The 23,951-nt window shown below is 38.3% G+C and overlaps 1 protein-coding gene across 24 annotated transcripts in view; it reads right to left on the bottom strand.

Annotated features, from left to right (window-relative positions):
• Positions 1 to 23,951, bottom strand: part of scrib (scribble planar cell polarity protein) — an 87,993-nt gene that overhangs the window by 22,346 nt on the left and 41,696 nt on the right. For 16 of the 24 annotated variants that reach the window (XM_026267803.1, XM_026267809.1, XM_026267795.1 and 13 more), the window contains exons 2-29: positions 21,940 to 22,057; positions 21,334 to 21,412; positions 20,887 to 20,976; positions 20,086 to 20,142; positions 19,903 to 19,966; positions 19,547 to 19,621; positions 19,177 to 19,321; positions 18,329 to 18,447; positions 17,766 to 17,965; positions 17,485 to 17,651; positions 15,894 to 16,024; positions 15,678 to 15,806; positions 14,889 to 15,065; positions 14,303 to 14,722; positions 12,240 to 12,302; positions 9,186 to 9,275; positions 9,028 to 9,105; positions 8,595 to 8,924; positions 7,318 to 7,398; positions 5,193 to 5,435; positions 2,409 to 2,519; positions 2,120 to 2,296; positions 1,780 to 1,896; positions 1,445 to 1,633; positions 1,031 to 1,150; positions 891 to 947; positions 413 to 469; positions 87 to 167 (exon numbers count right to left, since the gene is read on the bottom strand). In XM_026267803.1, the coding sequence (XP_026123588.1) occupies positions 87 to 167; positions 413 to 469; positions 891 to 947; positions 1,031 to 1,150; positions 1,445 to 1,633; positions 1,780 to 1,896; positions 2,120 to 2,296; positions 2,409 to 2,519; positions 5,193 to 5,435; positions 7,318 to 7,398; positions 8,595 to 8,924; positions 9,028 to 9,105; positions 9,186 to 9,275; positions 12,240 to 12,302; positions 14,303 to 14,722; positions 14,889 to 15,065; positions 15,678 to 15,806; positions 15,894 to 16,024; positions 17,485 to 17,651; positions 17,766 to 17,965; positions 18,329 to 18,447; positions 19,177 to 19,321; positions 19,547 to 19,621; positions 19,903 to 19,966; positions 20,086 to 20,142; positions 20,887 to 20,976; positions 21,334 to 21,412; positions 21,940 to 22,057 (3,765 nt within the window). The remainder of the gene's footprint in view (positions 1 to 86; positions 168 to 412; positions 470 to 890; positions 948 to 1,030; positions 1,151 to 1,444; positions 1,634 to 1,779; positions 1,897 to 2,119; positions 2,297 to 2,408; positions 2,520 to 5,192; positions 5,436 to 7,317; positions 7,399 to 8,594; positions 8,925 to 9,027; positions 9,106 to 9,185; positions 9,276 to 12,239; positions 12,303 to 14,302; positions 14,723 to 14,888; positions 15,066 to 15,677; positions 15,807 to 15,893; positions 16,025 to 17,484; positions 17,652 to 17,765; positions 17,966 to 18,328; positions 18,448 to 19,176; positions 19,322 to 19,546; positions 19,622 to 19,902; positions 19,967 to 20,085; positions 20,143 to 20,886; positions 20,977 to 21,333; positions 21,413 to 21,939; positions 22,058 to 23,951) is intronic. The other 8 variants (XM_026267797.1, XM_026267819.1, XM_026267813.1 and 5 more) reach the window with 4 other exon arrangements.

The following is a 23,951-nucleotide window of genomic DNA, read 5'->3' as shown; positions in this document are numbered from 1 at the left end:
CTTGACCTGACAGAGTTTTTGAAGACCGATATGTTAAGCATTCAAAAGCAAGTAAGGAAACATTTCTGCAAGTTAGGTTTACTTACTCGATTAACTCTCTGTAGGCTAGTGGTAGGTAGAGCCGCCAGTGTCTTGTAGTCCAGTTTCAGTGGTCCAGTGCTCAAATTCTGTAGAGAGAGGGTTAGAAAGAGCATAATGAATATCACTGTTCACTGAAAGAACATGTTCAAAAATCTTCTAAACATGAATTAGATCTTTCATTAAGCATGAGGACACTGGTTCTTAAGAGCTTCTAGAGCTCAGAGGTTCAGATGTGACTCAGTTGTTCATGTTCAAGGTGACGGCAGGTCCTGTGTCTCGCTCCTGGAGCCCTAATGTGGGCTGTAAAGACAGGGAGGGCTTAAGGCCTCACCTCAGTTTCCTCCTCCAGCAAACGAGTTGCCTCCTCACGCTCCAAGCGCATGCGCTCCTTTACCGAAAGAGGGAAGGCAAGGAGGGGTGGGGGGATAACGTTACCCAAACACACACAGACACACACGACATCCATTGGACAGATGGGAATGAGGTTTAGGTGATGCAGAATCGTGGATGAACAATAAAACCAGGGACCATGAAGAGGCAAGAACATATTTAATGAAGGAGATGAATGGAAAGAGCGGAAACAAAATGTGATGTTTGGAATGAGCAGCACCCAAGATCATTCAAGGAGGGTTTCGGGGATAAGAGGGGCATAAGATAAGAGTAAGAGGGAAAGAAAAGCACAGATCCACAAACATTAGTTGCAGTTACAGGAAAGATTTGGAAGTGGTCGTCATTTTGATTCTTCTTCTTCTTATTATTTTTATTATTATATGTTAAAAGAAAGGCATTTAAAGGAGGAAATAACTCACCACTTTATCCATCTCCTCCCGTTCCCACTGGGACGTCTCTCTCACCATCTCAACCTCCTGCAGGTAAGGTCAGACAGACAGATGTTATTTTCCCATGCACTCCTCTGTTTTTCCTGCTCTGTGTGAAGCATAGAGCTCACCTTCTGCATGATGTCAATCTCTTCCGGACTCAGGTCTCTGTCGACTGATGAGATGCTCTCCATACTGTTCTTACGAACAATACCTGACGCAAACGGGTTTGCAATAACACCAGGCGATGCCTGAAAGAAATAGCAAATAAATATACAAAATATGAGTTAGTACATGCATGCATATTAGAATGATTTCTAAGGAATCAAGTGACACTGAAGACTGGAGTAATGGCTGCTGAATTCACAATAATACTGTTTTTACTGTAACTCCATCAAATAGTGCAGTCGTAGTAAATCCTAATTATTCCAGACTTCTGGCTGGTAGTGTCAATACATATTTTATTACATGTATAATAATTTAAGTCACAGTTGAACACCAGGGAAGATCTCATGTCTTTCTGAGCTGTATAACTAGGTCTTTACCTCGATGCCTGCAGCGTTTCTTGGATCAAAGCCATCACACACAAGCATGACCAGAGAGTCACCGGCAGCACGCAAGACCCTCACTGCTTCCGTGTGCGTCATACCCAGCAGACTGTTGTTGCCCACCTCAAGAATACGCATGCCTACTCGCAGTCGATCATCACGTGCAGCTGCTCCGCTCGAGCTCACCTATAGCAAGGAGTAAGAGAAAAAAAATCAAGGACTTAAATGACTGATGTTGTGAGGAAGTAATGAAGTAGGTAACTAGACCAGTATTTTTTATGTTGTCAGAATCCTGCAGGGTTTGTTTGTTCTTATTTCATTGTATTGGTTACCTTGGAAATGAAGATTCCCTCATCTGTGGGGTCAAAGGGGTTGCCTGCATGGCCTTTAGCTCCGCCCCTGATGCTGATGCCCAGCTTTTCTCCAGGCTGCTTGTGAATGACAATCTCCTGCGAAATCAAGAGGGTATGTGAGGATGTTCTGGTCTCATTAAGTTGAGATTGAGATCATTACCTATCAAAAGTTTTTAGCTTAAAAAATTAGCCAAATATTTGTACAAGTGCCTTTCTCATTGCAGACCATTTTGGCAGATTTTTAGGAAAAGACCAAATGTGATATTTATTAGTGCAGGTTTTGCTTACACTTGTCCTCTGCTAGTCAGAGTGTGTCTACCTGCATGCCAGGGGGCGAGGGATCTCTGCGCACAAGCATGCGGATCTCCTGCTTGTTGGAGAGCAGGGCTCTGACAGCTTCCTGATGTGTGGCATGTCGGAGGTCGACGGTGTTCACCTCCAAGATTCGATCGCCCACACGAAGTCCACTCTGAGAGGCCAAGCCATTGGGGATGACCTACCCAGAAACAAAAAGGTCAGAACTCAATTCGGACAAAAGCGTCACAGAACACAAATCATGCCATTCATTTTTGACATAAACCTGCAACATCCAACCTCATTTATTTTACCTTTGAGATGAACACCCCTGGCTCATTAATTCCAAACGGGTGGCTGGCATGATCGCTACCCCCTACAATGCTCAGACCCAGGGGACCACCAGCTTTGATCAGCGTCACTTCCTGTCCAGACAGGAAATTCAGATGTATGAAAAAAGGAGCACAGATTTTGCAGTAGATATACATATATATTATTTTAGAATGTTGGGGTTGGTAAGATATTTTTTTTTTGTAATGAAAACTATCCTAATTACCAAGGCTGCATTTAATTAAGAATACAGCAAAACACAACAGCAATGTTGTGAAATATTACTATAATAAATACGAAAGATAAATAATCTTTGAAATTAACCAATAATTATAAATGTGATTTTTATTTTTAAATTAACATTACTATTTAAAATTACTATTTTTTAATGAAAAGAAGTATCTCATGTTCACCAAGGTTGCTTAAAATTACAATGATAAAAACAAAAACATTTCTTATTATTGTTAATGTTACAGCCTGCTTAAGTGCTGTTTAATATTTTATTATTATGCTATTCTTAATCTTCATTTTTCTGTGGAAACTGTGGCAGTGTTCAGGATTTTTTGATGAAGACAACGCTAAATAAACAGCATTTATTTTAAACGCTTTTGTAGTATGAAATGTCTTTACTGTCACTTTTGATTCATTTTAATGTAGCCTAGCCGACTAAAAGTATTAATTTTCTTAAAATATATATGTATATGTGTACTATGTATATATATATATATATATATATATATATATATATATATATATATATATATATATATATATATACGGTGTATATATATATATATATATATATATATATATGTATATATTAGTGCTGTCAAAATTAGCGCGTTAACGCATTCGATTAATTTGAAATATTTAACGCGTTAAAAAAAAATAACGCAATTAACGCGGTTGCAGTTTTTTTTATTTCCAGTTGTGGCCTATGTGTGTTCAACGTGCAAAGAAATATGGATAAGACCAAGGAAGGACTTTTAGACGGAAAGTTTCAGTATAAAACTCTGCCGGATTACTCTTCAGTCTGCCACAAGAAACATTACTCTTCATTTAGTCTGCCACAAGAAACAGCAACATTAAAATCATGAACTCAAATGTCATTGTTTAAAAAACAAAAAAAAACAATGACTGTAACAGTGCGTAAATCAGACCTTTCTGTAACGCTAACGTTAATAAGCTTAAACGAAAATAAACGAAATAATTGTGTAGCGGAGTATTTTTTGTACACAGTGCCGCGAACTGTCAATCACTCCTGTGCGCGTGCATCACTGTCCTTGCAGCTGCAGCAACTTGCGCTCTCTCTCTTCATCAAGCTTTAAAACAAAAAGGGGACAAAAAGATCATATTGTTTTTGTGCATAGGCTATAGATTAATTAGATAAATGAATATCTAAATTTGTGCCTTGCCGTCTACGGTATTTTTTTAGAACTTAGAAAAAAGATGCTGCAGCCAATGAACCGCCAGCGGGGGCTGGCTGCAGAACGACTCAACCTCCGCAGACAGTTTTTAATGTTTATCAGACAATAAATACTCAAGATTTTGCTTTAGTATAACTCACAACGAGTTTCACACACCTTCTCCGGCCACGTTGATATGTTGACACTTAACAGTGGGAAAAGCGACACATGCGCTATTCACTTGTATAACTTAAGGGTGAATGGGTAATGTAGTTTCTGCTCTGGGTGGGATGAATTAGGAAGCTTGCATTGTGAAGGGCGCTCTGAAAATCGGCAGTGCAGGTGAAAGATTAAAACCTCTATTAAAACAGATGTCCAAATGAGCGTACCGGTACGCTACAAGCACGTTCTGGGCGCACAGAGAGGTGGCGGTATGCTCAAGAGCTATATTTGGAAGTGGCGGTACTGAGTACAGGTGCATACTGGCCCACTTAAAGCACTGGCAATGACTATACTTTGGATTTTTTTTGCAGTCCACTTAGAATTCAACATGGAAATCATTTTTGTCTATTATTGGCATTGATTGTTTTGAAATTCAAATGGTACTTACATGCCTGTGTTTTTATTTCTGTAATAAATATGGCTTTCAAGCCAACAGTTAATTTGGAGGATATTGATGGTTTATTGCAGGTATGTTGTTTACATGAGAAAATCTGTGTTACAAGTTAAACAAAAATTCCAATAAACAATCATATTTTGAATTTAAATAGTTTCTTTGTCTTGAGTTTACATTAATTATTTACATTTTACATTTACATATCCAAAAAGTTTCAGTCTTTTAATTGCGATTAATCGCGATTAATCGCGATTAATTTAAAAAAATTGTGCGATTAATTAGTTAATTTTTTTTAATCGATTGACAGCACTAGTATATATATATATATATATATATATATATATATATATATATATATATATATATATCTTACTGACCCCAAGCTTTTGAATGGTAATGGTAAATACAGTTAAACTGAATGTTCAGTTATCTGAAACGGAGATGCATCTTCTAGGCAAATCTACACAACTACATGAAGTGGGCATGAATAAAAAGGGAACATTAATTAAATGCAAAAGCAATAGAGTAAATTTTAAAAGCCCAAATCACAATCCTAACACAATAAATCCACTACGCAATGTTCATACCGTGCACCATTTTCTCTTTTGAATGAGGCATTAAAACAGCAAGATGAAGCTGTTATGAGATTAAACTAGTTTCAAATATTTCCTCAAATGGGGAGAAAAACACACACTCTCTCTCTGAAAGTTCAACGTCATAGCCTTGTGTCATGGCCCAGCTCTCACCTCAATGGGGTATTCGTCTTCCATGGGGCAGTTGAGATGGTTTCCAAGGTGCTCATCTCCTTCCTCTTGCTCAGGTGAGTCAGACGGCTCTGGAGGAGGGGGCGAATGAGGTCGAGTTCGAGGGGAGGCGCCCCCTGCACTGGCCTGGTCCCGTTCGACCAGGAGGGTGATGGTGGGGGAGGTGCCGGTAAGCAGCGCTACTGCCTGGTCATGTCTGGCCTCTGTCATGTCTACACCATTGATCTGGAGCAACAGCCAAACACCAGAGGATCAGAGAGGGCCTCATGCTGAGCTTGTTACGTCTTATTGGCTCTTTAATTATTACAGGCAGCATTTCTTTTAGCTGGGTTTTCAAGACACATTAGTCCAGGTGTTAGTTGAGTGAAATACAGTATGTTCATGTTCAGGACTGATCTGGATCATCTTGTGACAGCCAATGTAGAGCTCTCTCATGCATTCAAAGAGAATGTCATTTCCACTTCCCTTACATATACTTGGTTTTGAAAACCTGGGTTCTCAGTGAAAATCATGCATCAAATCAAAATGTTGAGACACATTTGACCAGGGAAGTGAAAAGAAAGGGGAATGTGCCACAGAAGAAAGAGGAAATGCTGGAGATGCTTTAGGTAGCAAGATCATGTGTTGTGTGTTAGGGAGAGTATAAAAAAAGCAGCTTCAAGAAAACCATGACCAAACTCGACTACAGCTTGTCATATTTCAATGAATACCAGATATATCTCATATACTTTGATTAGCGGACCTTGCGTTCACATAAAGTGAGCTTAGTCCAGGAGAAACTACTGTTATAATGGTAACATGCACTTTAAAAGTTTGATTACAGATGTACTAAAGAAATAAAATACCTTTTAAAAATGCCATGCAAATACTTTAGTCTCACTGAAATAGTATCAGTCTGGTTTTTGGTAAGGCAGACAAACAGATCTGTATGTAACTGTAGCATCTTGACATCAAAGTTACTTAAAGTACAAAAGGCCTCGGGATTGAGTGGACATGCAACCTGCTTTTAATTCCATTAATAAGCATCAACTCCAGTATAAATTTGTATATAAAAGTACTACTGATTCATCACATTACTATCCTTTAACTATGGATCTTTAAACACTAGTCTTTAATTATGATCTGGGTCATGTCTTGACACCACATGCTGTGTTGAAACTGTGGCCTAATGTTGCTGCAGTTTTGTGCACTTTCACAAAGACTGTATAATATTTGAGATTCTCTTTGTAAAGCCAAGGGATGTGGCCTAATCTGTCCTGCTTCCCATGTAAGGGAAGACTACTCTTGTTTTCTGGTTACTTTGTTTAGCAGCTGGTGACAAACAGAGGTCAGCGCTGACCATTCAGTACCGGCGCTTACCACAGGGTGACAGAAGGGCCGCTGCTAGGGTAACACATGCAGCTACCGTGACAGCAGAACAAGTCAAAAACCTCCCATCACCACACCCCACACCAAGCAGGAAAGAAGTGTGTTAGTGAAACACATGCAAGGACAGAGGGAGAAGCAGCACAATCTCAACATAAAGAGAGGGCTCAAGGGAGAATTATAATTGTTATAATGCTGAGTCGCAATACAGGCAAAGTGACTAAGAGTTCACAATTACACACGGACATCATTTCATTGTGTAAAGCAGAGAGGTTATAGTGTACAGCACAGTAAAACAGCAGAAGACTGGGCTAAAACTAACTCAGACTAACTCACCCATGCAGTGAGCTGAGCCGGTTATTATTAGTAGTAGTACGTTTCTCACAATGTAAAGTGACTATTTAGATCTAATACCCAGGAACCAAACATTTTTTAGACCCATAAATGTAGATGTTGTCATTTACAAAATAAAGTCAAATGGGTTTGGGTGTGAGTAAGACACAACATGAGACAATTTTCTTCTGTATAATGAAGGAGAATAGTGACTTTCAAGCTTCAAAAGTTATGTGTGCTACATTTAAAACCATACAGTAGTATTGTGTGAAAAACATGGAACAAATTCTGACACTTTCTTTTTTTAAACTGAGTTAATTTTAACATTTACTATTTTTTGAGTGAACTATCCTTTTAAACCTTGATTAAACTGATAAGCTACATTAACTAGAGAGACGGATGAACTCACTGATATGACCCTGTCTCCCACGTGCAGGATATTGTCTCTGTGAGCAGCTCCTCCTTCAGCAATACGAGAGATGAAGATTCCCTGAGAGAAAAACACAGCCAATGATAATCTCACCTCTCAATTTTCCCAAAAATACAGTAAAAAGCGCCATTGTAAAATACACAAAGAAACATTTACAAAGAAGTGATTGTTTTTTGATGATTTAGAGCTACCACTCTTGGCAAGAAACAAATAAAAAACAGAAAAAGTGAATACAGTAAAAAGTAGACAACTAAACTTAATAAAACAACAAAAGAAAAAAGCTTTTGAAAGTTTATACAAACTAAATCAAGTCTCATCTGATTAACACTTTTCACAAGAACCAAAAGAAAAGTAAAGAGTCCTAGGGGAGTTTGACGAAGAATTAAAAACCGGTAACACACGTGTAGTAACACAATGCTAGTATCTCTTGCAGTGACTGGTTCAGTGCTCAGTGCTCCTGTACAGCTGTTGAGAGCTGGTCAGTCTGCGGGTGTAACATGCTGCAATGCCTCGAGCCTCTAGAGCAGAAATGATCCCGCTGACCTTAGCTTAAAATTACCTGGCGTGCTTTTAGTGGTTTATTATATGGGCTTATGTACAACTCTAAAGATGTAATTCAGACCATGCAGTATTAAAAGAACCAACTATTGATGACCTTAAAGGCCACTTGATTCTAAATCTCAACAGTTTAACAGAGTCTACAAACGGTCAGCACTTTCCAAGTACGTTTTCTAAAACTGGGATCAGAACGTTTCATGCTGAAGACACAAAGCAGCAACTTGTTAGTAAAAACAAGCACAAATGTCGAGCAGAAGGACAAAAACAGGACTTACAATTACTCAGCACAGAGTGCGTGCATGTGCTAATGTGAGACCGTGTCTCCTTCGTGAAAGTGGTGCAAAAATGTGGCCATGTCAGAAAGATAGAGGGCAGTATGATGTGTGTCTGCAGTGGAGATCCAAAAATACTTCATCCCCTGCCATCTGATAATCTACTGGCCCTATCAGGTGTCAGTCCCTGTAATTCTAATCATTGCCATCTCGGTCAGCCATCCTAGAGGTGCTGAGAAGCATCATGCAGAAGCTCACGCAGTCCATACGCTTCTGCTAAACATGTTAAACATACGGAGAGAGCGGATGACATCCTGATGTCTGTAAACCACACTGCACAACCTGACACCGAACCAATGAACACACCATAAAATATTCACAACAAGGCAAGACACGAGTGTAAATGCAAGAGCGTCTTGTGTTTACCGTGTCTCCTACTCGGTACGGGGTCGACCCTTTCCCTCCAGCAATGCTGAACCCTAAACCTTTATCGTTGCGGATCAGACAAGTGGCTAGTTTCAGCATCGGTCCAGCGCTGACAGCAGGAGAGGCAGGGTCCAGGAGGAAAGGCACCCCACTGGACCGTCTCTCCCGGGGGAAATAATCATCTTCTGGTCTCAGTGGCGTGGTGGTGATGGCGTTCTCCGGTTCAACCATGCGTTCTCGCAGAACAGTCATAACCACGGCCGTCCCTGAATTACGCAGGGCCTCGACGGCTGTGTGATGCTCTGCTCCGTGCAGGTCTACTCCGTTCACCTGAGAACAGACGAATGCAGTGACAGAAGATTTAAGGCACTGGTTCTGAATGGCTGGCTCTGAATGGGGCAGCTCAAAAGAGAAAATGAAAACAGAAGTTCACCTCAAGAAGTTTGTCTCCCACTTTGACCCCAGCACGAGCTGCAGGGCCTTCTTCTGATACTCTAGAGATGAAAATACCCTGAAAAGGACATACAGTACATTAAAACAAACCACATTTACTGAACCTCATCTATTGCTTGAAAGCTCATTGAAATGTACCTCATCATCGCCCTTATAGGGTGTAGATCCTTTCCCCCCTGCTATGCTGATGCCCAACCCACCGGTCTGCCTCAGGATAGTCAGGGTCAGCTACAGATGAAGCAGAGAGATCAGAAATTCACAGACAAATGCAGAATGAAATACTTCAAAACGTTTGCTATGATATGCGTGGATTGACTCACAAAACAAAAAAACTAAACTAAAAAGTGTTTTCATGCAGTGCATGCTTGTTTAGAAAGTATTTATAATATGAACGACTGCATCTCTGTTCAGACAGATCAAATAGATTGTCCCAACCAGCCTTCTTTCCTTGATGTTCACAATGTGTTCATTTACATACATTAAAAAATGAGCTCTAATTTATGGATTATTGGACACGCTTTTCATATTCAGACATGCATTTAAACACCAAGCTGAAGGAGAACACAGAAGCCCAACACCTCTGTTGATAAGATGAGTACCTGATGTTTCCAAGCTGGGTCAGCCTGACTGCTTTTGTCTATTTACTGAAGCAGTTTGGGAATGTGACAGATTCAAGTAGTTTACACAAATCTTTTCAATCTTTGGAGTGGAAAATTCAACACTAGAGTATTATAAAAAGAACTGGTGTGAACTGTACATGATGCACACAGTTAAAGCAGGATTCAGGAATACGCCAGACGATAAAGATTTTGTAAACGGTTACAGAGAAAAACTGGGCAACATAGACTTAACTGGAAAAAAAGTCTGTGCCCACAAAACATTATGCGGTTTTAAAATCTGCAAGCTGGCTCTGACTTTTTGCAGCTACAATGGATGTTCCCAGACTGTAAATCAGGGCAAATATAGAAAAATCTAGGTAAATGTAGTGTATTGTATTCCAGCCTTTACTCACACTGGACAGTTTATATGTACAGACACCATAAAGTCTATACATAATGTACGTTGATCTATTCTATACAGAAAGTTTGTTTACATGAACATCTTTAATGTTCAATGGGTTCTGCATGTAAAAAAAAAAAAAATAAACAATTTCATTATTAGACTAATGTGATGAAAGAGACGGTCCAGTAAAATTTTGTTTTAACGTTTTTGGATTCTGTGCTCAACAGCATTTAAGAACAAGAACAGCATTTATTTGAATCAGTAAGTTTACGGTTACTTTTTAAGTTTAATGCATCCTAGTCTTACTGAATTCAAACCATAGGGTATATAAAATTATTAAAACCAAGAACAATGTTGCTCCAAGAATCAGGGAAAGACATTTGAGTACAATTCAACTAAATTAACAGTATGTTTAATATTTTTCATATATAACATTTGATCAAATAGTCAAAAGTCTGAAGAATCAAGGAGAGGAGGCCAGCACTGCTGGGACAGGACACCAAGGATCTGTTTGATTAATGCAGACTGTATGAAGCACACATGCTCAAGATTGAACATCACCCGTCTCAAAACTTGCATTGATTCAAGTTTTGCAGATTAATGGCAGAAGACTCCACATCTAGTTCAATGCTACTGAACATTGTACTGTAACACATTCATGGTCTAAATAAAGGAGACCTAAGCCAATTCAATTCATAGTTATTTGTCCTTTTTTTATAAATGACATCAGGAGAAACAGAAACATTTTTTAAAAACTAATAACTGTTCAATTGAGGACAATTTAATCTTAAACCACTTTACATTTGTACTGACTGATTAAGTGATGGCACACATCACCAAACAATCACACCGTGACAAACCCAATAGTCACAAAATGAATGGGAGGGTGGTGAACTTTTTTGTGTGATGGACTAGATGTGGTTGATTCTACAACAGCAGCCATGCAAAGTGAGTGGGTAGATGGAAAAACACAAAACTTAAGTGAAGAAAAGAGAACAATGTTCTTGGACAATGAAATCTCTGGAGACATACAGCCCATTGTTTGTCTAATATAAATAAATGCTCAGCTTCAGGCATATTAAACAAAGTGCAAAGTAATGAACTTATGTGGTCTAATGCTATGGCTGATGGTCACTTATCTTACATTGGCACTGGCTCAGGAATTAATTAATTAAAGGAACAGAACTATCCATTCATTAAAATAAAAATAAAAAAACTACAAAAGAACATTTATGACATGGATTAGTGTATTCAAATGTTTGAAAATGACTGACTTATTGCCTTATTGTGATATATCAGAGAGGTTATCAACACTATGTTGAAATTAGTTGCATGACTGACAATATGGAAGTATTTACATATTTTTATGAAAAAGAAACAAACAATAATTTGGTGGGTTTTGGTTTTGGAGAACAACAAATCTCACTCCATCTGATTTACTTACAATGACTGGTGTTTGGGGAACCTGGAACATCAGTCACATTTATGGCATATATTTTTACATGGCAAGTAACAAAATGTTAATTATTTCATTACGGAACTACAAACAACTTCTTGTGTGATTATTGTTCATTACAACCAGACAAAACAGAGACATTTGTAATATGATGCAGCCAAAAATAAATACAAGTTTCCACTATGTGCTCCTTGCTCCTAGGTGGCAGAACCTGACAGTGGGGTAGGCGGTGGAAAAGAGGGAAGAAATGAAAAACAAGAAAAAACGCTAGCAGACAGTAATAGAATCTAGTTTGGAGACAACATGGTAATGGAAACACAATGTTTCTTTAAAACTTAAGGGTAATTATTAAGATGAAAGATATATACTTTATGACATGCTTTCAATAACCACAGAAAACGCCTTGGTCAATAGACTTACATTGTAACTTCATTACAGCAAAAGCTTGACTTTTTATTTTTTGAAGTACTCAACCCAGAATATTCTTCATCTAACAGCTGCACCATGACCATCTTCTTCTCCAAACACTAAGATCTATTACAGCTGTGACTTAGAAGTAAATGTTAGTCAGCAATTTCCCTGGCCATTCGGTATGGATTAATGAAGGAATTTTGTGATGGGTCGTGACTCCCTGAACTGCAGTGAACGATGAGTGAGTAATGAATGAATGATCAAAAGAGGGAGAGAGCGAGGAAGAGAGCGGGAGTTTGGGCGGAAAGAGAGTAGGTACAGACCTCTTCCTCCTCAATTCGAGCAGGCTCAATCAGCAGATTATTGACTTGATCAAATGACACCCCCTGTTAGGACAGGAACCAGCGAGAGGGCATGCAGATTAGTCAGGCCAAAAAAAAAAAACAGAGGTTGTATGACTGGAAATTAAAATAAATCGAACAAACATTCACACAGGTGACTGAATGACAGACACACAGCCACAGTTAGACAGGGCGCTTCCAAAACCACCACATATACAGCACACAACACTGCCATACACACTGAAAGAGCTTTCAAACAACAGCACAGCTCAGTTCTCAGACTCATCAAATAAAACGGAACAAAATTATCTGGAAGAGCTTGCTATTCATACAGTATCTGTACAAAAACAGAACATTGCAATTCTGAATAAAAGTAATTTTACAGTCACATCAAACTTTAAGAATGAAGTTTAAAATGTTTAGCAATTTTAGCAATTTAATAAGACATGACAGGGAAATCAAAACAGCCCAACTGTCTGGATTAAGCAACCCAAGTTACAGGTCGTCAATATTAACCTCAGACAAATCACTAGCGTGTCAATGCTATAAAACACAGATATAAAGCAATTACCAACATGCACACAAATGTCAATATTCACAAAGGAACAGCAATTTACTTTTTTCAAACTGAAAACATGCACACACAAGTCCTGCACAAGCATTCCTCAGCCACTCATGGAGACCACACACACACACACACGCACGCACACACACACGCACACACACACACAAGCACACACACACACACACACACCTTCCTGACCACATTCAAAATATTTTAAACCAGATATATATATAAATCTTGGCTTCAAATATTAATTTTAAATATGTATAGCTGAATTAAATCATATTTCAGAACTCAATGAATGATTGCAAAGCATTATGTTGCATGTTTGTAGGAAATAAATTCTCACTAAAGGATTCATGCTATATTCTGGTTACAGTATGCATTTTAAAGACCAATGAGAGTCCTCATATTTCTACACAATAAAAATTATATATATAAAAAAAAAACATGGTGGAATTGTTCATTGATGTGAAGATCAGGTATAATTTAAAATGATCAGCACACAGACAGCTGTGGAAAAGGTGGGCAAAGAGGGCAGTGTGCACTGATTTCCCCAGGTAACAGAGACAGCAAATGATGATGAGAAGCAAGAGCAGTGCTCAATGGGGTGGAGCCAAGCTGTGGAGGAGGAGCTAAACATAGCCAGAGGGTGGGGCAAAACAAAGAGAAACTTTTTCATTTGAGGTTCTGTCCTTTCAATCAGACCAAAGGCGGAGGTCATCTTAAAACAAGCATTTATCAAACAGACAAAAAATTTGCATGCTGCCAATATTCATTCCAATGACACGATGGTTCTGATACAATGAATGAATCTGAATGAACAAAAATCGTCACAGAGGGGTCAAAAAGTGTGAGACAACAAACTAAAACAAAAGTGAGACGAACCAAAAGAGATTCTAAAATTTTCTGTACAGTACTGTTCCAAAGGTTAGAGGTCAGTAAGAATTAATGTGTCTTTTGATCAATAAAGACGAGAGACTAGTCGAATAATATCTGAAAGATCATGTGACAGTGATGACTGGAGTAATGGCCATCACAGGAATAAATGTACAATTTAAAATATTACTGTAATTTTAAAATTGTTATTTTAAATTGCAATAACATTTCACAAAAATTGTGTTTTTAGTGTGTTTTTGTACAAATAAATCCAGCTTCAGTGAGCCTTTTACTAACCTTAAACTTTTGAACAATGTTATAACGTACATTTTTTGCTGATAATATAATTTTGCAATTAAAAATTGTAATTAAATTTGAAAAATGTAAAATGGACAGATTTACACAAGGGGTCTCAAACTTTTAGCACTGTATTTTGTATATCTTAGACTGAAAAAATTCCACATTCTGCACTAAGATGTATGAACATGATTATTAAATAACTCCACTTAAACCCTCAGACAATATAAATTGATTTCAGCAACTTTTAATGAAGAAACTAGGATTTCCCTCACCACTGCTTCTAGAAGTGAGCCCTTCTTACCTTCACTGGCTGCAGGGACGAGTTCATCTGACTCAGCCTGCTGTCTTCTAACTCAGCTGCTTCTAGTCTTTGTTGAAAAGGGGTGTTGACTGTTACTCCTCCCTCGTCCTCCTCATCTTCCTCCTCCTCCTCACCATCCCTCTCGTCCTCAGGGGTGTGAGCAGTAGGTGAGAGGCCGTCATGACTGAAGCCTTGCAGCAGAGCAGCAACAGTCTCCGGTTTGGGCAGCTTTGTGATCTTGAAGTGCTTTTTGTAGTGTGGTGTGTCTTTACGTATGAGCCGCTGTTTCTCTGCAGGAAAAGATGGTGTTCGAGGGTCCTCATCGCTCCTTTCAGCATCTTCATCATCCTCTTCATTCTCATCTTCTTCCTCCTCATCACCGCCGCGGATGATGGGGTCTTCAGCAAAGTGCACAGTAGGCTGCGAAGGCAAGAAAACGGTTTCTTGGATTACCAATGTAGCGACTGAATCATTACGGCTCAGAATCGGGGGACCAAAACCAAAACATTATCTTTACAGTAGCTTGCACTTGTACATTAGAGGTCACAGTTACATTCAGGATGTGCTGAACATACTTCATACATACCTCAGTATACTCCACCTCCATCTCATCCAGCTCCTCCTCCTCTTGACCCTGACCATCATTAATCTCCACACCTGTACTGTGTACACCCCGCTTCTCATCCTGAGAATTGGCAGAGGCGGTGCTACTGGATGCCTGAGAATCATGACTTTGATTGGACAGCCCACTCAACCGTTTTTCCTGTGAAAAAATGAGAAAAAAAGAAAAGAAATACTGAGCAGTTCGTATTTAACAATTAAATAATAATCACATATACTTATATACATATAATATACACACACATTATATATATATAGAACTGTTTGTAAGTAATATTAAAAATATGACAAAGGTCATTTTAGTCAATCTTATCCTTACAGACATACAACTTGTTGATTTATGTCAACAGCGATATATTTATTCATGCCTTAAGTCTTGATAGTTTTCCCTTGTAAACTATTTGTATGAAATTACTGTATTTAGTAAGTTGCACCTGAATATAATTTGCATTTTTTATAAACAAACACATTTAAGTTCCCCACACTCCACAAAGAAATTATCCAACAGAATAGAGAACCATAAGGAAAAAAAGAGATAAAATAAACAACTGCATCGTCATTAATAATAAACAAGTCATGACACATTTTAGATGATAAAAAGATGACATATTTTGCAAAACATGGTATACTATCAGTGCACCATAGTTCTACAAATAAACTGATTCTGTGCATTTATTTCCATTCAAATTGATGGAAACTAATAGAAGAAAAAAAAAAAAAAAAACTAAACAATTCTGCCTTTGACTGAATTTACCTCAGAGTCCGGGGACTCCAGATCCTCATCTGGCTTGGCTGTATAAGCCTCATTTCTTCTGGCTTCAATGACATTCTTCATTACCTTCAACTCACTGGGATGAGGTGTGGCTCTCCTCTGAAGACCCTGCTGGTTCACATATACAGCAAGAGTGTTAGCACACTGTAAACAGTTTTCCAGAAATCATAAACATCCTGTACACATTTCCACGCTCACCCTCTTCTCTGCTGCACTCTCCTCATCTTCCTCTTCATGTTTGGAGTCATCCTGGAAGTGAATGACCGATACCCTGTTCAAATTAGTGTCTGTGGGCCAGGTCTCATCAACGCTCCTCTCCAGTAGATTCTCTGCAAAGTAGATTACAAAATATTGCAATTTGATGCGTGTCCTGGATTCACAATGGGTGTAGTCTTCAGTGCCTGACCGATATAAATTTTTTGGGGCAGATACAGATATTAACGAAAAAAAAAAAAAAAAAACAGATACTGATGTATCGGCCAATATTCTTTGTTTCTCCTTACTGTTCTCTGTTCCCATGCTGTACAGCTGTCTGAGGCGAAGACTACGAGAGCCCGAACGGTATATCGCTTTGCCAATATTATCGGCCGATATGAGCCTGACGTTTCCATATATCTGTATTTAATTAATATTTACTATATATATACACATACATATATATATATATATATATATATATATATATATATATATATATATATATATATATATATATATATATATATATAAATGCTTGAAATGGTGTGATTACAGTCCAGACAGTTCTCTTTGTAGTGCTTTTAAATTAGGGCTACACAATTAATCAAATGCGATTGTCATGCACATCTTGTCAGTAAAGCCGGTTCTGTGATTAGTAGTAAAACAGCAGCATTTACTACACAGAGCTGTAGATCTCTGACAAGCTACCGGGAGGAAGGAAAAAAATTATAAAAAATGCTGATGATATATAATCGTTCAATTACTTAAATCAAATAAATCATTCACGATAATGAACTACAGCTCTGTGTAGTAGGCCTTAATGCTGCTCCATCTGAAAGGACATGAAAATACCGCATTTAATATTACGTTTTTTACTCCAAACTCACTTCATAACATCAGTCGAGTGTTTGAAATAATTCCTTCTGTGAGATGATGTGGCTTCTTAGACAGAATAATAACAACTCATTCAAATTTTCCCTCTGGCTAATCATAAAACACACAAGTCACATGTAACTAAATGCCAACACCCTGTGAGCAAATAAGGTATCAGACTGAATGCAAGTGTGACCGTTTTGTTAGTCACCTTACAGGTGTTGACTGATTTTAGACTGGGCACACACTTAGTGTGTATAAACCATATATTGCCATAGTCATGTATTCATTAGTCACGATGAATCAATGAAAGCATTTAAATCTTCTGTTTATTCAGCAACCGTCGGGTTTCTTCTGTGAGGCATATTTGGAGTTTCCGCGCAAGAGCGCCCTCTGGCTTTCGGATAGATATTTACTACTGATCACAGAACTGTGCTTCACTGACAAGATAAGCATGACATTCACAGCTTCGGTCTAATCGCAATTTGGATTTATTGTGCAGCCCTAATTTAAATGCACTTTTTCGAACAAAAAGGACTACCACAGAATGATTTAAGTTTTTTTTTCAGTCAAATTATCTGTTCCTGACTAAGTAACAAGCTGTAAGTCAGAATAATCTGCAAAATGGGGTAGACATGTAGCCATTTAGTCTGGCTATGCAAAGCTTCTCTGGGTGTGACTTGACAGCTCCATTGACAAGGATGGCGAAGTGTCTTACCAAGGCTCGATGAGGGTTGCTGAGGCAGCAGGTAGCAGGTGAGAACTTTTTCCCCAGTCTGCTCATCGTCCTCTGTCTGGAACTTCAGCATGGGCTGAGACTGGTTCTCTGCCAGCCACATAGCCTTCAGGTTGAGATTGGCCAATGCAAATGGTAAATTCTGCAACCTTTGACAGACAGCAAGAAGTGAAGAAACTTCAGTGCATGAAACAAAAAGCTGGTAGCAATTCTTATGGTTATTCTGACATCTAAAACCTGTGAAATAGAGGATGCATTTTCACCTGTTGCCTGCCACGTCCAGCACATGTAATTCTGTTGCATTGCCGAGCTCAGCAGGCAGTTTTCCCAAACGGTTATCTCTGAGAGAGAGCACGTTCAGGCTGGCACATCCTCCCAGTTCTGCTGGCACGCTGCTCAAGCGGTTTCGGTCCACATTCAAGTTGGTCAACTTCTTCAGCTTCCCAAGTGAGCGAGGGAGGGACTGAAAGAGAAAGTTTTCACAATGGGCTCTGCTCTGACACATCTGCTTTCCTCCTAAAATTTGCAAATGCAGTCATGCTAATATTGTAACGATTAATTGTGATTACTCATTTATAAGTTATTTCAGATGAAAGCATCCTGTAAACAAACAAATGCAATGTAAATTAATTTCAATCTAAAGCTGATGTTTACATATCATTCCCACGATAAAAAAAAAAAAAACACTCTCATATACAGCAAAAAATGTGGAAGCATTACATAAAATACAACTTGATGCTCCAAAAACAGTGTCATAGAATTAAAGAAAGTGCAGTAAGCAAATAAAGGCAGGCATAACAGATATCAGGTGGTGCAGGTTTTGTACCTGGAGAAGGTTCTCAGTCAACATAAGCTCTGTCAGGTTCTCACACTCGCCAAGAGAGTCTGTGAGATGCACCAAGCGGTTCTGGTTCACTTTCAGAATGGACAACTTCTTAAGTGAGCCTGTTGAAAAAATCACGGATGCCTTGAAATAAGTACAAAAACTACTGTAGTCATATTAAAATGGTTTCAAGATGAACACTGACTTAGGACAAAAACATGATTTTTAAATTAATTACACAGTATATGCAAGCAATAGTAGCTGAAATAAAAAAAATAAACATTAAGCTTAAACTTGTAATGACAGTGCAGCTTTATGATGACCTAAATCTGCTGACACTAGGGGGCAGTGTTGTGATTCTCTAATCACGAAAAAAATTCTCAACTCAACTTTAAACATTGACTATGATCATAACAATTAAAAAAAGTTCTAATTTGGACAATTTTACATAAATAATAAATATGTATCATAATAAAGGTGTATCATATTGTCCTGAAAGAAACCAAATATTTTAAGATTTTTGTAACATGTAACCTGATTGGAACTTTGACACAGGGTGATTCAAATTCTCCCTCTGACTCATCATAAAGCTCACAAGTCACATGTAACTAAATGCCAACACCCTGTGAGCAAATAATGTATCAGACTGAATGCAAGTGTGACCGTTTTGTTTGTCACCTTACAGGTGCTGACTGATTTTAGACTGGGTACACACTTAGTGTTCAGTAAATTGATACAGAGATTATGATGAAGGCGGGACAACATTTTTATTTTAAAAACCATGTCTCCGTACAAAAAGCAGGAACAATCTCATATTTATTGATGTCTGTAAGAGGGATATAGAGTTTCACCAATGCTGTCTGGCAAGACTTCCAGGAGGTTCTCAGAGAGCAGCAGGTCCGTGAGGGCGATAAGGCCACTGATCTCTGTGGGAAGCTCTGATAGACGGTTCTCTGACACGTCCAAGCAAACCAGCTGCCGCAGGTTCCCCAGCTCCTGTTAAACACAGAGGTTATCTTTCAGTTAGCTGAAAGTGAATTAAAGCACTCTAGTTTCCACTTCAGTTATCACCAGAACAAGCACATGGTACATGCATTCAGCTGTGCTGAGGGTAAACAACATCTGCATGAATTTGAACCTTTATCTGAACTAGATATTTCAAAACCATCAAGACAGATGACCAGGATGTTAATGAACCAATCTGAAGCAGCCTGTACTCACAGGAGGTAGTGAGGAGAGCTGGTTTCTGTCCAACCAAAGCTCACGAAGATTGGGCAGTGCCCCAAGTGTGTCAGGCTAAATGGAAGAATAAAAAAAAAGCAGATTAAAGACAGGATATGAGGCAATGAAAAAGAGGCAAACAATAATTTACAAAAAATAAAACAATATTTAATGTTAAATTAATTGGCAGGCACTGAGGTTCAGCTATGGAAATGATACTCAGAGATCCAACTGGGGCAAAGAAAAATAACAAGCACTAAATAAACCTAAAAACATGGCATGCATGTGTGTGCATGATTTCATTACTAAAACATCTCGGTTATTCTCAGGACCAAACAAAACTATCCGCTTCTTACCAAAACTTCCAGTACATTGCTGCCCAGATCCAGCTGTTCCAGTTTAACCAGGAAGGAAAGAGAGCTAGAGGATGATGGAGACAGGTTTCACATTTAATGTTATTTTTCCCCATTGTTTGGGGGGTGTAAATGCAGAGCATGAACTATTTGGATCTATGTGTAGTTTGATGGGAAAATACTTACGAGGGTAAAGATTTCAGTAGATTCTCCCTCAGTTCTAGAGTCACCAGGTTTGACAAGCTGAGAGAAGAAAAAAAAAGAGAAAGAGTCGAGACTGAGTGTCAGATGGTGAGTGTGTTGCTTAGTTCGGAAGAGTAAGGGGCTCCTCCATCTGCACGACATCTACAGTAGCCAAAAACCATGTGTGTGTGTGTGTGTGTACATGTGTGAAATGGAGAGTGACAGTCTGTGTCTGTATGTAAATTGGAATGGGAACTGGCTATAAAAATGATGCACCCATGCATTTCAATATTATAAAATTTGCATAGGTATTCCTCTTTGATGCACATTGATTTTATCCATTACTTTAAATGCATAAAATTATGGGTTGCATTGTGAGGCTGTACTACATGCATATAGTTTGTTATTAATGACTGACATAACAGAAACATATTATGATCTTGCTTTTTAAATCTATCAGCACGAAATAAATATGAACCCTCTCTATTTTCTAAAAGCATGTTAGATCGTATGTGAAAAAGTGATCTATGAATAGATTCATCAAAAGTTTGACTTCATAATGTTTAATCAAATAAAAACGATGGAATTCTACTGGACAACAGATTAATAAAGCAAATTCACCATCACCATTCACCTTCATTTTTTCAATAATTGTTTACATGCAAAAAATTATTTTTAAATTTTTACCCAATACAGTTTCTTGTGGAAGGCGCTTTTTTCAGATTCTATGCGGTTTTATAAAAAATCTAAAACAGAAACCAACTAAAAACAAACCTGGAATAGAATGTGTTCATATCGACTTACTTTCCAATGTCATTGGGTAGAGACTGCAGTGACACGTCATTGAGTGATAGGTGAGCCAGTCCTCTGAGCTGTGAGAAGCCATCAGGCAACCTGAGACCCACACAGACAAAAGAAAAAATGAGACGCACAATGGAAAAAGGTTTGGTCTTTGAAAGCGGTTACTGCTAACAGCAGCGCTCATCTTCCTGCTCTAATGTAAATAAGGAGTGGGAAGCACTTGAGTGATGAATTAAGTTGACATCCTCTAATAGCAGTGTGCTCTGACTGACCCAAACAAAGTGTCTGTTACATTCTCGCCTGCTTTTAAAAATAACATTACAAATGATCATTTGTAAACTTTTTAGTGTCAAACGACTTCTCTCTTCCCAACCTTTCATCATCAAGAAAGGGTCATTTGGTATGAGCCAGAGCTTTTGGGGGATTTGGGGGTTCTTCCAGCACACTAACCTGGACAAGGGGTTTCCGCTGAAGTCTGCAATCTCCAAGGCCTGACAGAATTTAATGTTTTCGGGAATCTCAGAAATATCTAAGAGAGAGAGAGAGAGAGAGGCACAGTCAGCAAGATATACCGAAGGAGTGTCACGACAAACTGAGCACTTTTTCAGGCTTCTTAATAATGGCTACCAGATGGCCTGGAGGAACGGGAGGAGAGGGTGATTTGACTGTGGTGAGTCGTCTGTAAGTGTGTGTGTGTGTGTGTGTGTGTGTGTGTGTATCTTCTATACGGGATCTGAGCTACACGTTACAGACCTAGTGAGAGTCGCTTCATTTGCAGAGTTGCAGAATATAACACTGCACAGTATAAAATACAGACCAATATTAATCCTGAGACTAACAGAAAACGTCCCTCGGCACATGAGAAGACAATTGGGTGTTGAAACCGATGTACACTTCTTAAATAGGCATGGCTCAAAGACAACATTCCAGAGCACTGTGTAAAGAAACCTTCAAGTGGCACACAGGATGTGTGTGTAAATATCTCTAGATGGGTGCAGTTTAAAAGCAGGTTTATTTTTCAGTAGCAGTGCACATTAAAGAAAAGGTTCTACACACCATTTCTAGAGATGTCTAGCTCCACCAGCTGTGTGAAGTTGGCAACGTCGGGCGGCAATTTCTGAATCTCATTGTCGCTGAGGCCCAGTTTTCGCAGATTGTGCAATCTGAAGAAAGGCTGAAAGGTAAAGAAAGAGTAAGTATTAGATAAAACGCTGTTATATACTTGCCAGACAAATCCATCAAGAGAGAAACAATATAGATAGGCCTCATATTGGTTACTATCTCCTAATATAGGATATTAAACTGCATATTTTAGCAACAGCGATAGATTATTTACCCACCCCTCACTATTACAAATCTGCATGGCTTGCTTTTTTTTGTCCGCGCAACACAAAAGATGATGATACCATTTTAGTGACCACTGACTTCCCTTTTATAGACAAGAAAACAATGAAGCTATGCTCAATTTATCTTTTTATATTACATAGAAGAAAGGAAGTCATACAGGTGTGAAACAACATGAGGGTAAATAAATAATTAGTCAATATTCATTTTTGGATGGTTATCCTGTTAAGAGCACTCACTCACTCCCTTTTGAGAGCTCATCAGCATTTATTGGTTAATACAGGCCAACTGGTATCTGTCTTTGTTTTTTTTGTTTTTTTGCATAACATTATATCTAACTGATTTGTAGAAATCAGTGTGGCTGGGGACAATGAAAAACACAAATGGGTTAAGTGCTACTAGACACTGCATGGTGAAAAATATCGGAGCATTGAATGATTTAGAACAAACAAGGTTATACACTCAATCCTATGCTGCAATTGCAAACAAAGCTTTTATTTGCATGTTATTTTGAATGAGCCAGACTGTAAACTAATGACCAGTGCACAACTACCTGACAACAGCTCTTCCACACACACACACTTCTATAAACAGTCATGTAAAATGAAGGCAAAAGTTTGCGCGTCTGTTTTTGCACACCATGCTACTTTATCAAGAGCTTGCTTGTTAGTTGGTCACATTCAGTACATTCCTGCTGCTGCAGCCCTTCATGCCCTCTTCTCTTTTAATGCCGGGCTGGCCACTGATCACCAACAGAGGACTTACTATTTACTGCCAAGAGCAAGGCTGATACTGTGAGATGTGTGTGTGTGTGTGTGTGCAGATGTTTGTTGTGACTCTGATTCTCTAGTACACAAGGCCAAAACATCAAAACGCTGTAAAAATAGAAAATGGATGTAAAATAAAAATGAAAAATGATATCAGCACATGATTGTGAGAAATGTGACTCAACCAAACAACAGTACCACCTCCATGTAAGGCAGTGGTTTTTTACTGGGGGGCCGACTAAGCAGACTTCTTAGGGGGTCTCAAGATGACATATAGAACATTTTGTTAATTGAAATAGACATTAAATGAAAACTAAAACAGGATGGCTTTAGCAACAACAAGTGTAGGCACCAAAATTACAAACTGAAATTTTTTTTTTTACTAAAACTGAACTAAAATTTTAAATTAAAATTAAATAAATGCAAATAGCAATATAATAAGAATGACAAATGCACAAAATTACTAAAAATTAAAATGAAAACTGAAAGTCAAAAAATAAAAGCCCATTTAAGAAATAACTGTAATAGAATATACGTATACACTAAAAAAAACTAAAATGATTATCCAATAAATCGTGAAAGACTAGAAAAGTCATGGAATCAAATGGAGGAATCCTGAATAACAAGATCTTAAAACATCTGGAAATCTAAAAACTTAATAATTTAAAATTTGAATGATTATGCTCTTATCTATGGATGTTTACGGTTTCTCTACAATAATATTTAAAAAGATTCCGTCACAGCAGCAGATATTCCAGAGGAAACCTTCTAGACTACATGGGAATTTTGATGTGGCCAACAGGGTACCTTGTCAAAAGGCTGAGAAGTGCTAAAGGTGCTCACTTGTAAAAATGGCACTTCATATGAAAAGCATGGAAGGTTATAATGTTGCAAATGTAAATTAAATGTTTAAAATCTTTTCGGATTACTGCAATTGTTCACCGCTGTGGTTCACTG

The sequence above is a fragment of the Carassius auratus genome, chromosome 7, assembly GCF_003368295.1.
Source record: "Carassius auratus strain Wakin chromosome 7, ASM336829v1, whole genome shotgun sequence".
Taxonomy (NCBI): Eukaryota; Metazoa; Chordata; class Actinopteri; order Cypriniformes; family Cyprinidae; genus Carassius; species Carassius auratus.
Note: the sequence above shows the minus strand (reverse complement) of the source record. Positions and strands in the feature narration are given on the sequence as shown.